Source organism: Pan paniscus, chromosome 10 (assembly GCF_029289425.2).
Source record: "Pan paniscus chromosome 10, NHGRI_mPanPan1-v2.0_pri, whole genome shotgun sequence".
Classification (NCBI taxonomy): Eukaryota; Metazoa; Chordata; class Mammalia; order Primates; family Hominidae; genus Pan; species Pan paniscus.
The window spans coordinates 100783453-100796788 of NC_073259.2; the positions used below are offsets into that span (position 1 = coordinate 100783453).

Sequence of the window (13336 nt, forward strand, 5' to 3'; positions counted from 1 at the left end):
AAGACTTCGCAACATAACTAGCTAGGTGCCCTCTGTTTTCTCTCTGTAATGGGATAACTGTAACTATTCCATAGGATTGTTAAAACAACATACAAGAACAACTTCGCTCACGGTCTGGAATCTAGTAAACAGTCAATGGCAGCTGTTATCATCATAATCGTTGTACTCCCCCAGTGAGCCAGACAATCAAGCTCTCAAATGTTTATGGAGACTCTATTATATTATATAGTACAAGTTGTGCTAGGTAGGTACTATTGGAAGATATAAAAACTCATTCTGTATAATTCTTTCCCTCTAGTTGGGAAGCTCTGCCTTATTACCAGACCTGCAGGATAAGTTCAGAAAAGAAGAGAGTCCTTGAGGCTGGAGTGCCCTGGAGAGGTTTCATGCAGTCCATGGGACTGGAGGTGGGCTTGGAGGGGCAGGAAGGATGAGGTCAGTGGAAGGACAGGAGGGAGGTCATTCAGATAAATAGCACAGCTGGAGAAGTCTTGGAGGCAGAAGCCCCCGGAGAAACTTAGTTTCTAGCAGAGTACATAGGAAGCCAAGCCCCTGGGGCTGACTGCCTGGCTCACTCCCTGCTCAGCCTTTTCTGCCTGTACAACCTTGGGCCATTTACAGTGATCTCCTGTGCTTCAGTTTACCTTTCTTTATTGTGAGGATTAAATGAACCAACAGATGTGTAAGCACTCAAAAGAATGATTGACACAAAGTTCATGCCCAATAAATATCATGATGATCAGAAAGGCTGCCTGGCTGAAATAAGATTTTAAATCACTTATTTATTCATTTCTGCACAAAATCTTGACCAGGCACTTACTGAGTGTGAAGTCCTGTGGGATGGGATGTTGCCTAACAGTGGTGATGTGATATCTGATGGGGAGGGGCTGGGAAATAATCCCTTAATACATGTATATTGAAACTCTGCTCTATTTTAGAGGTAGTCTGGATGTCAGGTTAGGCCATAATCCCCACCTGGCAGCTGTTAAATAAGAAAGATAGACATATCCAGCGTTTTATATCCAAGGGCTTTTTCATACATTGTCTCTTTCCAGTAAGTTAAATAGAGAAGTTGCTTTTAATCCCTTGTTATAGGTGAGAGATTTGGGGCTCAGGGAGGTTCTGTATCATGCCCAAGTTCAGCTGGTGGGTAAATGACCGAGTACCAGCTGGAGCCTGGCTGCCTTGGTCCAGCTGGCTTCCAGAATCAGAGCAACTGCCTTGGAAACCAAACAGAAGGACCCAGCCAGGAAACTGCAGGCAACCAGAAGTCATTGAGCTCTCAGACATGGAAGTGATAGGTTAAAAGGGTGTTGAAGAAAGCGTTGTTAATAAGCAATGTTCAAAATGGCATAGAGGAGACCAAAGCAGAGAGATCAGTGGTGAAACTGGAAGTTCAGCGGTGAACAGGGTGAGGTGAGAAGACTCGGGGCCTGTCTGTTGCTCTACCGTTTTTAACATGTGGTCAACCCACCCCCCACTTTCATTTGAAAAGATAACAATTTTAACTTTTCTTTAATGTTATTTACAACTTCAAAGTAATTATATTTTATGACAGGAACAAATCAAAGTAATAAGGCAAAACATTATCTGTGTTCCAGCATGTATCTTTACCTCCAAAATTAGCCCCACCTGAAATTATGTGAGGCTTTGGTTCACTCCTTCCCTCTTCCTACCTACCTCCCAATACTGCAAGATGCACCAGCTTCTCCTAACACATTAGAAATGGGCATGATAGAAAAGGATATGGGAGACATTGCAAAGGCAAAACCAGGAGGACTTTATGATCGACAAAGTGGATGAAGAGGAAATGAGTATCAAAAACTGTTCTAATCTATGTATCTGAAAGTTTTGTTGATAATGCCATGAGTGGTAGAGGGAGTGGGTCAAGGAGTCAATTTTAGGGTTCAGGTTTGGGCATAATGAGAACCCACATGGAAGCTGGAGGAGCAGCTCCTGGTGGGTGAAAGTCTAAGTCAGATGTGAATTCATGCATCGCATGGGTTCAAAGTGACTGTCATAGATGTATGGGTTGGAAGCTCACCTAAGAAAGACTCTTTACAAACAGACTCAACTTTTCCAGAAAATGCTTCTTGTACAGTCAAATGTGGTAGTATGGACATGAACTACATAATGTCACTAACACCAGGCACTTGTTTAATGGCATATGCTGTATTAGTCAAATTCCATCAGAGATGGAGACTCCATATGATGTAGTCTACATGGCATCAAGCCAAGTGCAAAGTCCTGAGACTGGACTCAGAGTTGAGCATCGAGATTTGATGGGGCAGGGTGATAGTGTTAGAAGAAACAGGACATTTCACTTCTTGGTCTTTTGGCTAAGATCAAGTGAGGAAACAGGACATCATTTTAAATGAAAAAAGCATTGAACCAACAGTCAGGGGATCTAGCACCAATTGTAGGCTTTGGGAAAATTTAAATTCTCTTATTCTCTTTTATAAATGTTATTGCTGCTGCTGATAATGATGATGACAATGAGGATGAAAATGATGTGATGAAACCTAACACATACTGTGTTTCCAAATTTCTCCCAGCCTTAAAAACTGTACTCTTATAATCAAATAAGTATATGTTCTCATTCCCAGAAGGTACACATTTTCATAATTTGTTTCATAACTTACTTGGTGGAAAACTAGGGCCTCAATAAATGGTAGATAAAATAATTACCACTTTCTAGAATAATGTCTGTAACATTATCTAGAATAACATCTGGAATACGTAGAAGGTGTGCTCCCTGCCTGTTTGTCAAAATAAAATAGTTGAAATTAGAAGGAGAAAACAAAACTATTTCATTTTGACAGTGATCATTGAGCTGATGCATACCTGAGTAGCAGAAGATGGGAATAGCAAATTTTACAGGTTTGAAGGTTGCTGTGGACTGAATTGTGTTCTTCCATTGCTGTGGACTGAATTGTGTTCTTCCACAAATCACATGTTGAAGCCTTAATGTCCAGTATGACTATACTTGGAATAAGGAAGAAATGCAGGTAAAATGAGGGACTCAGGCTGGAGCCTTGATCGGATAGGATTAGTATCCTAATCAGAGCAGACATCAGAGAACTCACTCTCTCTGTTTGCCATGTAAGAACACATCCAGAAGGTGGCTATCTGCAACCCAAAAAGAAAGCCCTTATCAGGAACTGAATCGACCAGCACCTTGATCTACTTCCTAGGCTCCAGAACTGTGAGAAATAAATTCCTATTGCTTAAGCCACGCCGTCTGTGGTATTTTGCTATGGCAGGCTCAGCTGGCTGTTCACAGGTCTAGTGCTGTACCATTCCTAGCCCTGTATATCAGTTGGCATATAGATTCAGCCACTGGAGACAGACAGGTTAAAAAAGATAGTTTATTTCTCTCTTGTTAAGTCTCAACCTATATGACAACTCCACTCCATGAAGTCATTAGGAATCCAGATTCCTGCTGTCTTATTCCCAAATCTAGGGTACTGCCTTCTTCTGTGTGGCCCAAGATGACTCACCAATATGTCTGCATTCTACCCAATGAGAAGGAGAGACAGGGACAAGAGAGCTTAGCCCTGCCCTTCACGAATATGACTCAGAAGTTGCATGCTTTGGCTCACATTCCGTTGGTCAGAATTTAGCTCCTTGGTCATATTCAGCAGCAAGGAAATGTAGTCTCTGTTCTCTGAGGATGGGTACTCACTAAAACTTGGGGATTCCACTGCTACAAGAGAAGGGGAGAATGGTTTTCAAGGGACAACCAGAAGTCTTTGCCACAACTTGATTTATGAAAAGTTAAGTTTTTAATATGATTTTTAAAAAAACTATTCAACGACTATTTAATTTGAATAAAATACCAGATTTCTCCCCTATGCAAATATAGAAAAAATCTTTTCTCTAATTAAAGAATGAGAGGAGATAGAAATGAATCCTAAATGTTTTAGCTACTACTTTAAATCTTCTAGGGGTAAAAACATATAAGAAAGAACTTCTAGAACAATATATATATATAATCTAAATAGAACAAGCTGAAAAAATTTACTGGGTTTTCCTATGATTACTCTAAGCACTTGTCACATCTCCCTCTAAAAACCTTTTCCTCTGAAATCACTTAAATTTAACCCTTTTTTCTAATTTCTAAGGGATAGAGTAAAATAAGGAAGGAGATGCCTTATTCTAATACTTGGTTTCTCTTCTACTACTATTCCCTTCTTAGGGAAAACTAAAGAAAAGCTATTTGCCTTAAGTAACTATTAAAACTAATATCAGAAAAGTTTGTAAATATGAAACAGATGGAGAATATCTAAACATTTATAGACACTTTCTAAAACTTGAGAAATAAGTAGTTTTAATGACTGTCAACCTAGGCCACCATAAGAAAATATCACAGACAGGCTGACTTAAACAGCAGAAATTTATGTCTTACAATCTGGAGGCTGAAAAGTCCCAGGCCAAGGTGATGGCAAATTCAGTTCCTGATGAGCGCTCTCTTCAAGACAAGGAGTGGGGGATAGGGTGGGGGTATCCGGTGTCTCAAAGAACACTAATGCTACTGGGTCAGTGCACCAGCCTTATCACCTCATTTTACCCTAATTACTTTCTTACTCCAAATGCAGCCACCCTAGTGGTTTAGGGCTTCAACATATGAAATTTGAGTGACACAATAGCATAATTCATAGCAGTGAGAAAATGCCTTTTCTCTGGTTACATGTGCCTTTGCCAATAACCACCCAGAGGAATCTAGAGGCAAAAATGCTGCAAGTTCAATCAGTTGATAGATTTACCCTCGGCTGAGTTGAAGCCACTACAAATAACATCGGAGTTATCTTAGATTCAAATGAGACGCTTCATAAATTCAATGTCTTTAATGTTGGAAGCTTGGCCTCTCATCAAGTCTCTGCTTTAGGAAGAAATCAATTCAACATTGAGGCAGGCAGCTTTCTGACCTACATGATTGGAGCCCCTGGGGTGCCGTAATACCCAGTTTTGTTTTCTAAGGAATTCATTGATTAAAAAAAAAAAAGAGAAAGAAAGAAAGAAGGAAGGAAGGAAGGATGGAAGGAAGGAAGGAAAGAAAGAAAGAAAGAAAGAAAAAAGAAAGAAAGAAAGAAAGAAAGCGAAAGAAAAACTCTTCTACTTAACAGTTTCAAGTCCCCATTTCAGCTTCTCTTTTTTTCCTCAGAAAGCACAAGATTCCTAGATGTTTATCTGTTTCTCTTCAATGATTTCCTCTTAGTTACGAAAACTAAGCGCAACAAAAAGGTAAAATGCTGCTATTTCAAAGTACGTTTCTAAACAAGTTTGCTAAATGAGTTTAGAAATATTTCTAAATAAACTGTGGTAAAAATATAAAATATTCTTAAGCTGAATCTTTTCCTCTAAAAAATGAAGGCATTATAAACTATTGGCTTTTTTAGTCATAAAGCTCTGAAGTAAATAAATAAATAAATAAATGAAACCAAAAAAATGCAAGTTGCATTTCTCAAGGATGTCAAAAGAGGAATACATTTTTAGAACAACTTAATCTATGTACTTGCAAGCTAAGTCCCAGAAGCCACAGGACTTTGCCTGACCTGCCTAAGCAAAGGAACCCAAAACATCTTTGTCCATTTTGACCTGTTCCTTTTCTGAATTGGCCACCACAACAAAAACAGCCAGAGTAGGGCCCCTCTGAACTGTCTACTGTCTTGTGTCGAGGTGGTTTCAACACTCATTCTGATTTGAAAGCTCACATTATTTCTGAGAAATAATGATTTGGAGGTGGAGGAGAGAGGGAGCCCTGATCTCTCAGTGTCTACCTATATAAAAAGTGTAGAAGCCAAGCATGTATGTAGCATCACAGACTAAATTAGTCAACTGGGAGCTAGAGCTACAAAATCTCTATAGGGAATAGGGATTTTTTTCACGTTATTTAAGTATTATTTGTTACTATTATTGTTGTTGTTATTTTTACTACCCATTAAGCCACTGGTCTGCTGCTGGTCCCCAAAAGGCTTTCTGTCTAATTTACTATTTCACAATCTGTTTCCTGAATGGTGTGTTTGAGTGGTATCAAGTAGAGAAGTTTCTCTAAGGCTCCCAGACACCTGCTCTAAGAGGTGGGAAGAGGAACGCAATGTCTTCAACAGTCAGAGATACCTAATGTTGCTTTATTCCATTCATTTCTTTACCAAATGACTAGCCTTACATAGATAAGATCATGAGACTAGCTATGTCATATCTTTTAATAAACTAAGCTTCTACATGGCATGTTGGTTAGTTGAGCTAAATCTTTAAGCAATAAAATAGATACCCATTAATCAATCTATGAATAGCTAATCGGTGGTTGGGGAGGGAATGGGTGTACGAGAATATTAAGAGTCATAGTTTCGGAATTTGTATGACCTCCCATTATAAGTTACTCAGACTAGCATGTCTGAACAAGCCAAATTCTGAAAAATCTCTACCCCCTTCAAAAAAAACCTTGATGCTTGCATAGTTGACCTTCACGTCAAATAATGGTACAAATCAGAGTATATGAATTAATGGCAGCCCATGTTGATAATATAATAAGCTGATATTCTGGTTTTATGCATCACAAGTTGATTCCTAAAGTAAGGAATGGTATCAGTTTACATGCCTCTTTGCTATTTTATGTACAATTTATACCATGCAGGTCACAATTTTTAATTTTTACCCCCTTTTAAAAAAATCACCATCTTATGTGTTCAAAACAATTTCAATTATTCATAAATTCTAGAGCATGGAATCTATTAAGAATTCAGTATTAGATCCCAGGCATACAGTTGGCCAAAGTGAGGCCCCCTTTCTCATTCATCGAACTCAATACTATAGAGAGATTAAGATACTAGGAATGAAGAACTTCCCATTGACGTGAGGGTGATTTAAATGTTTCCCAGTTATGGACATCAACCATTATTTATTCAGATAATGAAACTTGGAGATCAGAAACACTTTGCTGCTGGACATGGTAGCTCACTCCTGTAATCCCAGCACTTTAGGAGGCTGAGGTGGGAGGGTCACTTGAGCCCAGGGGTTCAATACCAGCCTGGGCAACATAGTGAGATCCCATCTCTACAAAAAAATTAAAAAATTAGCAGGGCATGGTGGTGTATGCCTGTAGTCCCAGCTACTTGAGAGGCTGAGATGGGAGGATCACTTGAGTGTAGGAGGTTAACACTGCAGTGAGCTGAGATCGCACCACTGTACTCCAGCCTGGGTGACAGAGTGAGACCCTGTCTCAAGAAAAAAATTTTTAATAATAATAATAAAATAAACACTTTGCTATAAATCACTATGCTTTGGGGAAATGCTTTTCAAGATCCAGAAAGAGTAGTAAGATTTTAGGCAATAATAGTTTTTAGGCAATTGTTTCTCAGAATCTATTTGCTTACAGATGCACTTTAGATAAGTGTGCCAATATTTATTTCCTGTTTATTGCATTATTTTTCTTGTTAATTTCAGAAACTTGGAGGCTCAGACCCTGGTTTAATGTGTCCTTCTCTTACTCCTGAGTTGCAAGCAGTAATAAAAGAGGGTGGTTCGTGTACAGTACTCGATCAGCCTATTCCACTAGATAGATTGGTAGTCAAAAGTATTGAACCACTCCATGTGTCAGGTATGTGTCTATTTTCATTATTCAGCTCATCTGTTTGCCATCACAGAGTTTTATATTGGCCTTTCTTGGTAGCAGGTCATAAATCCAATTCAAGTCTTCATAAAAACAAGACTGTGTTCCTATGTGTCTACATATCTTTCACTCTATGAATTAGTTATGGTGTCCGGTGCTCGAGTGATAGCTCTGTTACTTGCTAGCCGTATGACCTTAGACAAGACTCTTCAGTTTTCTAAGCCTTTGAGAAATAGGGATAATAATATGTATTTCAGTGAGAGTCTGTGAAAATTAAATAACAAATGTGATGCATTCAATAAATGATAGTTGCTACTGGTATTGTTATTATAGTATCATTAATACTATTGCTGTTATTAAAACACTGAGAAACCATAACCAGATGTGCAAGAGTAAGATATTTTATTACCCTCTATTAAAATAATTATGCCAGAAATATATATATATTCATATATATACACACATATATATGCATGTATCTACATGACACATGCATCAGAAATATATATCATTTTTAATCTTTTATTCAAGTATTTCTTGAGTTATCTCCTGAGACCCAGGAACTCAGCAGGCCCTACAGATACAAAGATGAATAAGAAACAGCCATTGACCTTGGGGAGCTCTTAGAATAATGAAAGATCAGTAAATCCTCTGTCAGAAAAGCCCTGGGACTCTGAGTTACTCAAGGCTTGAGTGGGCGGCAGTGTTCAGGAGGACGCAGACACCACTCTGCCTTGGCTAGAGGCTCCTAGACCACCTGAGGCCAGGCAGGTGGGGACTGACTTCCTGTCCCCATTGGAGGGGCCGGAAAAGAGAAAGCGCTCACCATCCCCCTCAATTCCCATCCCAGCAGCCAAGCCCAGAGCTTCAGTGAAGAGCATAGGACTGACTCATACATAATAGAGAAACCTTAAAGAGTGAATGAATGAATATACAAACAACAGTACCAAATACTTACATAGTTATGCTACATAACTAAGTTATATATTTAAATGCTGGCCGGGTGCAGTGGCTCATACTATAATCCCAGTACTTTGGGAGGCCAACATGGTAGGATTGCTTGAGGCCAGGAGTTTGAGACCAGCCTGGGCAACATAGTGAGACCCAGTCTCTTATTAAAAAAAAAAAAAAATAGGCTGGGCGTGGTGGCTCACGCCTGTAATCCCAGCACCTTGGGAGGCCGAGTTGGGCAGATCACCTGAGGTCGGGAGCTCAAGACCAGCCTGACCAACATGGAGAAATCCTGTGTCTACTAAAAATACAAAATTAGCCAGGCATGGTGGCGCACACCTGTGATACCAGCTACTCTGGAGGCTTAGGCAAGAGAATCGCTTGAACCCGGGAGGCGGAGGTTGTGGTGAGCCGAGACTGAGCCATTGCACTTCAGCCTGGGCAACAAGAGTGAAACTCCGTCTCAAAAAAAAAAAAAAAAATAGTGAGGTACAGCAGCACACACTTGTACTCCCAGCTACTCAGGAGGCTAAAGCTGGAGGATGGCTTGAGCTCAGGAGTTCGAGGCTGCAGTGAGCTATGATTGCCACTGCACTCCAGCCTGGGTGACAGAGTGAGACCCTGTCTCTAAAAATAAAAATAAATTGTAAAAATTTTAATGCCTTACATATATTAACCCATGAATTAATATAACCTCTCTCTCCAAGAGCAGAAGGGAAGCCTGTATCCAGAAAGATAGCCTCTGCCTCCTGTGTCCATTCTTTCTATTTTCAGTAAGATTTGCTGAAAGGTAACAGGGCAGACCTTAAAGCCTCTTGTATTTAACTTGACTGGGACCAAAGTCTATGTAGGGCAAAATCTGCCAAGCCAGACAGCAGTTCAGGAGCAAGCCACAAAAAGGGTATGTCAAAGTTGCAAAACCTTTGCTTGGTGAGTGCTCTCACTTTCAGTGTGAGCTTCTTACCTGCCCAAGGGATGGCAGAGGAATGTAGATAAAACAAAGCCTCAGTATGTGGCAGCTGGAAATCACTTCTTTTCTGTGATTTGTTTAGTTTACTTTTTCATGGGGAAAAATATCATAGTAGCGGGCATCGTGTGCTAGGAATTTATTCTCCTACTACAGTGGCTATAGTTATAGATTATGATGCAGTTATAGTTATACACTATATAGTTATAGATTGTGGCCTGACACATAGACTTGAGTAAAGGAAGGTGCCAGAACACCCATGAGGAAGAGGATGCAGCTCGGCTGAGGGTTCAGTGTAGTCACAACCCTGCCAGCTTTAAGACTTGAACTTTATGGGAAATCTAATGTCACCGGATTACCTTGAAAGATGCATGTTTTTTCTCCTCTATTTCTTTTTTTTTTTAAATTAAAAGATCTTTTTAAAAACATTATGCTTCTGGGAACATGCACAGTGGCTTACGCCTGTAATCCCAGTACTTTGGTAGGCTGAGGCGGGCAAATCACTTGAGGTCAGGAGTTCAAGACCAGCCTGGTCAACATGGTGAAAAAATACAAAAAAAAAAACCAGGCGTGATGGCACACACCTGTAATTCCAGCTACTGGGGAGACAAAGGCACGAGAATCACTTAAACCCAGAAGGCAGAGGTTGCAGTGAGCCAAGGTCGCACGACTGCACTCCAGCCTGGGTGATGGAGTGAGACTCTGTCTCAAAAAGCAAAAACAAAACAACTATGCTTCCACCTTTTTTATTTTCTGATTTGTAAATACCATCTCTTGTTCCTTTTAAAAATATGTTTCTCATTCCTCGGGCCTATTAACTTGACTAATTAGATACAGTACATGGGCAGAGCAGCTATAGAGTAGGAAAGAGTAAATGAGGACAAGAGAGAGATTGAGCTCTGGTGTGACAGACCTAATTCCAAATCCTGGCTATATCATTTATAAGCTCTGTGACCTTGGAAAAATTGATATGTTTCCTCATTTACAAGTAGGAATTAGCTGACCTATCTCATAGGGTTGCTATATAGAGAAAAAACATAGTATGGTGCCCAATACATAGAAAATGCTTTTAAAATTGTGTCAATTATTGTATTAGAATGTCAGTAAAAAAAGAGCTATTCTTGCCTATATATTATACTCTCTCCAAATTGTATTTTACAGGCCTAGCTTAGTAGATCCTTTTATTTATAAAGTCCCTTGTACCCATACTACAAACCAAATGAAGCAAGGATGCCTGGAATAACCTGGAAGTACAATTATAGTTTTTGAGGAAAATGAATTCCAAAAACCAGCCAAGAACAATGACCTGATCTTTAAAGCCTCACTTGCTACAGGGAATTTATAAGGCAAAGAATTAGAGAGTAAAACACAGCCAGCTTTTTTTTTTTTCCCCAGAAAGTCATTTTAATAGGTTTAAGTCCTCTCGCTGCAGAGAAGCTGGACAGAATTTTATGGCCTCTCATTAACAGACTTTATTTTTTGTAGTAGAATTTAGGAATTATGATGTTTAGATTGTTATGAGTATAATCTGTGATACTGGGGTAGTTCTTGCAGTTAAGAAAATAAGTATTGTATTCACCAGGATTCTGAAAGAAGCCCAACTGCCCCTCAGATAAGCCTGAGTTAAACTAACTTCAACAAATACAAATAGTGACAGCAGACAAGCATCAGCTTAATGATCAGCAAGAATATGTCACTTGCTCACTTTTTCTCTTTCCTGAAGTACTTGATGTGGGCAGGAGACAGCCCTGGCCTGTTTTTGTTTGTTTCTAAACACTGACTATAGAAAGAATGTATAGGGCGGGCGCGGTGGCTCATGCCTATAATCCTAGCACTTTGGGACGCCGAGGTTGGGTGGATCACGAGGTTAGGAGTTCGAGACCAGCCTGGCCAACAAAGTGAAACCCCGTCTCTACTAAAAACACAAAAAAATTAGCCGGGCGTGGTGGCGAGCGCCTGTAATCCCAGCTACTCAGGAGGCTGAAGCAGGAGAACCATGTGAACCTGGGAGGCAGAGGTACAGTGAGCCGAGATCCCGCCACTGCACTCCAGCCCGGGCGACAGTGAGAGACTTCGTCTCAAGAAAAAAAAAAAAAAGAAAAAGAAAAAAGAATGTGTAAGCTTCAGAACTGTGTTGTATTAATAATTCAAAGAAGAGACTTTCATTTTAAGCGCTCCTGCTATATTAGAAAAAGAAGTCTGCTCTCCCACTATCTTTTCTTTGAGGCCAGCTAGGAAATGACAGAACAGGCTTTCTTTTGCAAACACAGAAACCATGCCAATGTCTCTTTTTGTTTTGTTTTACATTTCACCCAGTTTGGTGGATGCTGGATTTTGAGTGGTTTTTGGCTTTTCTTGGCCTGAAGTATTCAGGTGGTTTTGTATTTTTGCCACATCTTAATTTGTTTATAAACCTTGGTTGGATGTGACTTCCCTTTAAACACAAAAATAAAATTTTTTAAAGGAGTGGTGAAGAACAAAGAAGAAAATATTATATTGTTTTGTATATTTTTATTATCTATATTTTCATACACAAAAAAATCGACCTCATATCTTTAGCTTGTTCTACGAGCAGGGGCCCCATTACCTAAGCCTTAGTTGCATTTCATCAAGTATCAGAAGTCATTAGCTAAGGAAGAAAGCGTTTTTATATTAGGGTAGGCTGTATTTGGACATAGCAGTGGGGTCTTGGCATTGAAATAAAATTTAAAAAAAAATTATAAGCTAGATAAACCTCCCACCCTCGTTAAAACAGAAACAAGCCAAATAGAAAACAAACCCCAGATTCTTGTACTAAGAAATTGTTTGGATTTCATATGAAATGATTTGGCTTTTTGTCTTTGTAATATCTTTTTCTAGTCTTTGGGCTGAGAAATGCTTTTCTTATACAACACGAAAACAGATATCGACAGTGTATAGCAGCATTCTTATTACAAGCCCAAACGGAAAACATCAAAGTATGTATTTTAATTTTGTAGGTCTTTGATTCTTCAGAGTTTACATAAGCTCCCCCCAAGCGTCTTAAGTAACAGTGAATGGAAAGTTTTGTGTTTTTCTCTCACCCACTTAGGAAGGGCAGATTTGGGAGGAGGGGAGGGGTACATCTAGTCCATATAATGCTCAAAAGCCTCAGTATTGACAATTTCCTCACACTTGCGGGGTTGAGGAACAATTTCCTCACGCTTGCAGAGTTCTCCTGCAGAAGCTCAAGAACTGCCTGCGTTCTACAGTTTCTGTAGGAAATGGGGGAAGAATTGATTTGGATTGCATGATGAACCTTTAAGATGCTCCAATCAGTTTCCAAAGTGCATATAATAGGATATTAGCTTAAGGAGGGCCTGGCGCAATAATGATCCCTGTCAAGTCAGCTTGTCAACCTTTGAAAAACTGCCATTGTTTTTACAGCTATGGAGTTGAAAGAGCAGCTGCCTGACTCTGGTTTCTCTGTCTTAGAAGTTTCTATTTTTGTATTTCCCCTGGTAGGCTTTCATCATAGCTACAATGTGGCCAGACAACAAATGCAATATTCAATTTCCTGGGTCACTGCCCTCAGTCTCTTTCAAGTTATACTACAGGTTAAGAACTTGTTTCCACAGACAATAGAAATTCCAGCAATGCCACTTTCAAACTACATATATTCTCAGTGCTCATTTTTCTAATGAGTTATCATTGACTATTGTTTCTTGATTACTCATAACTGTTATCCAACATGCATACCATACTCATTTAGCCCATCTGCATTTTCCTGTAAGATTAGAAGTATTTATATTAGATGTAAGAAAGAAAATGGGAAACATATGCAAATG

General features: G+C 39.4%; 1 protein-coding gene across 1 annotated transcript in view; it reads left to right on the plus strand.

Moving 5' to 3' along the window:
- Positions 1-13336, plus strand: part of PLEKHG7 (pleckstrin homology and RhoGEF domain containing G7) — a 68692-nt gene that overhangs the window by 53123 nt on the left and 2233 nt on the right. Inside the window, exons 14-16 of the mRNA XM_008977054.4 lie at positions 5165-5244; positions 7447-7600; positions 12390-12487. Of these exons, the coding sequence (XP_008975302.3) occupies positions 5165-5244; positions 7447-7600; positions 12390-12487 (332 nt within the window). The remainder of the gene's footprint in view (positions 1-5164; positions 5245-7446; positions 7601-12389; positions 12488-13336) is intronic.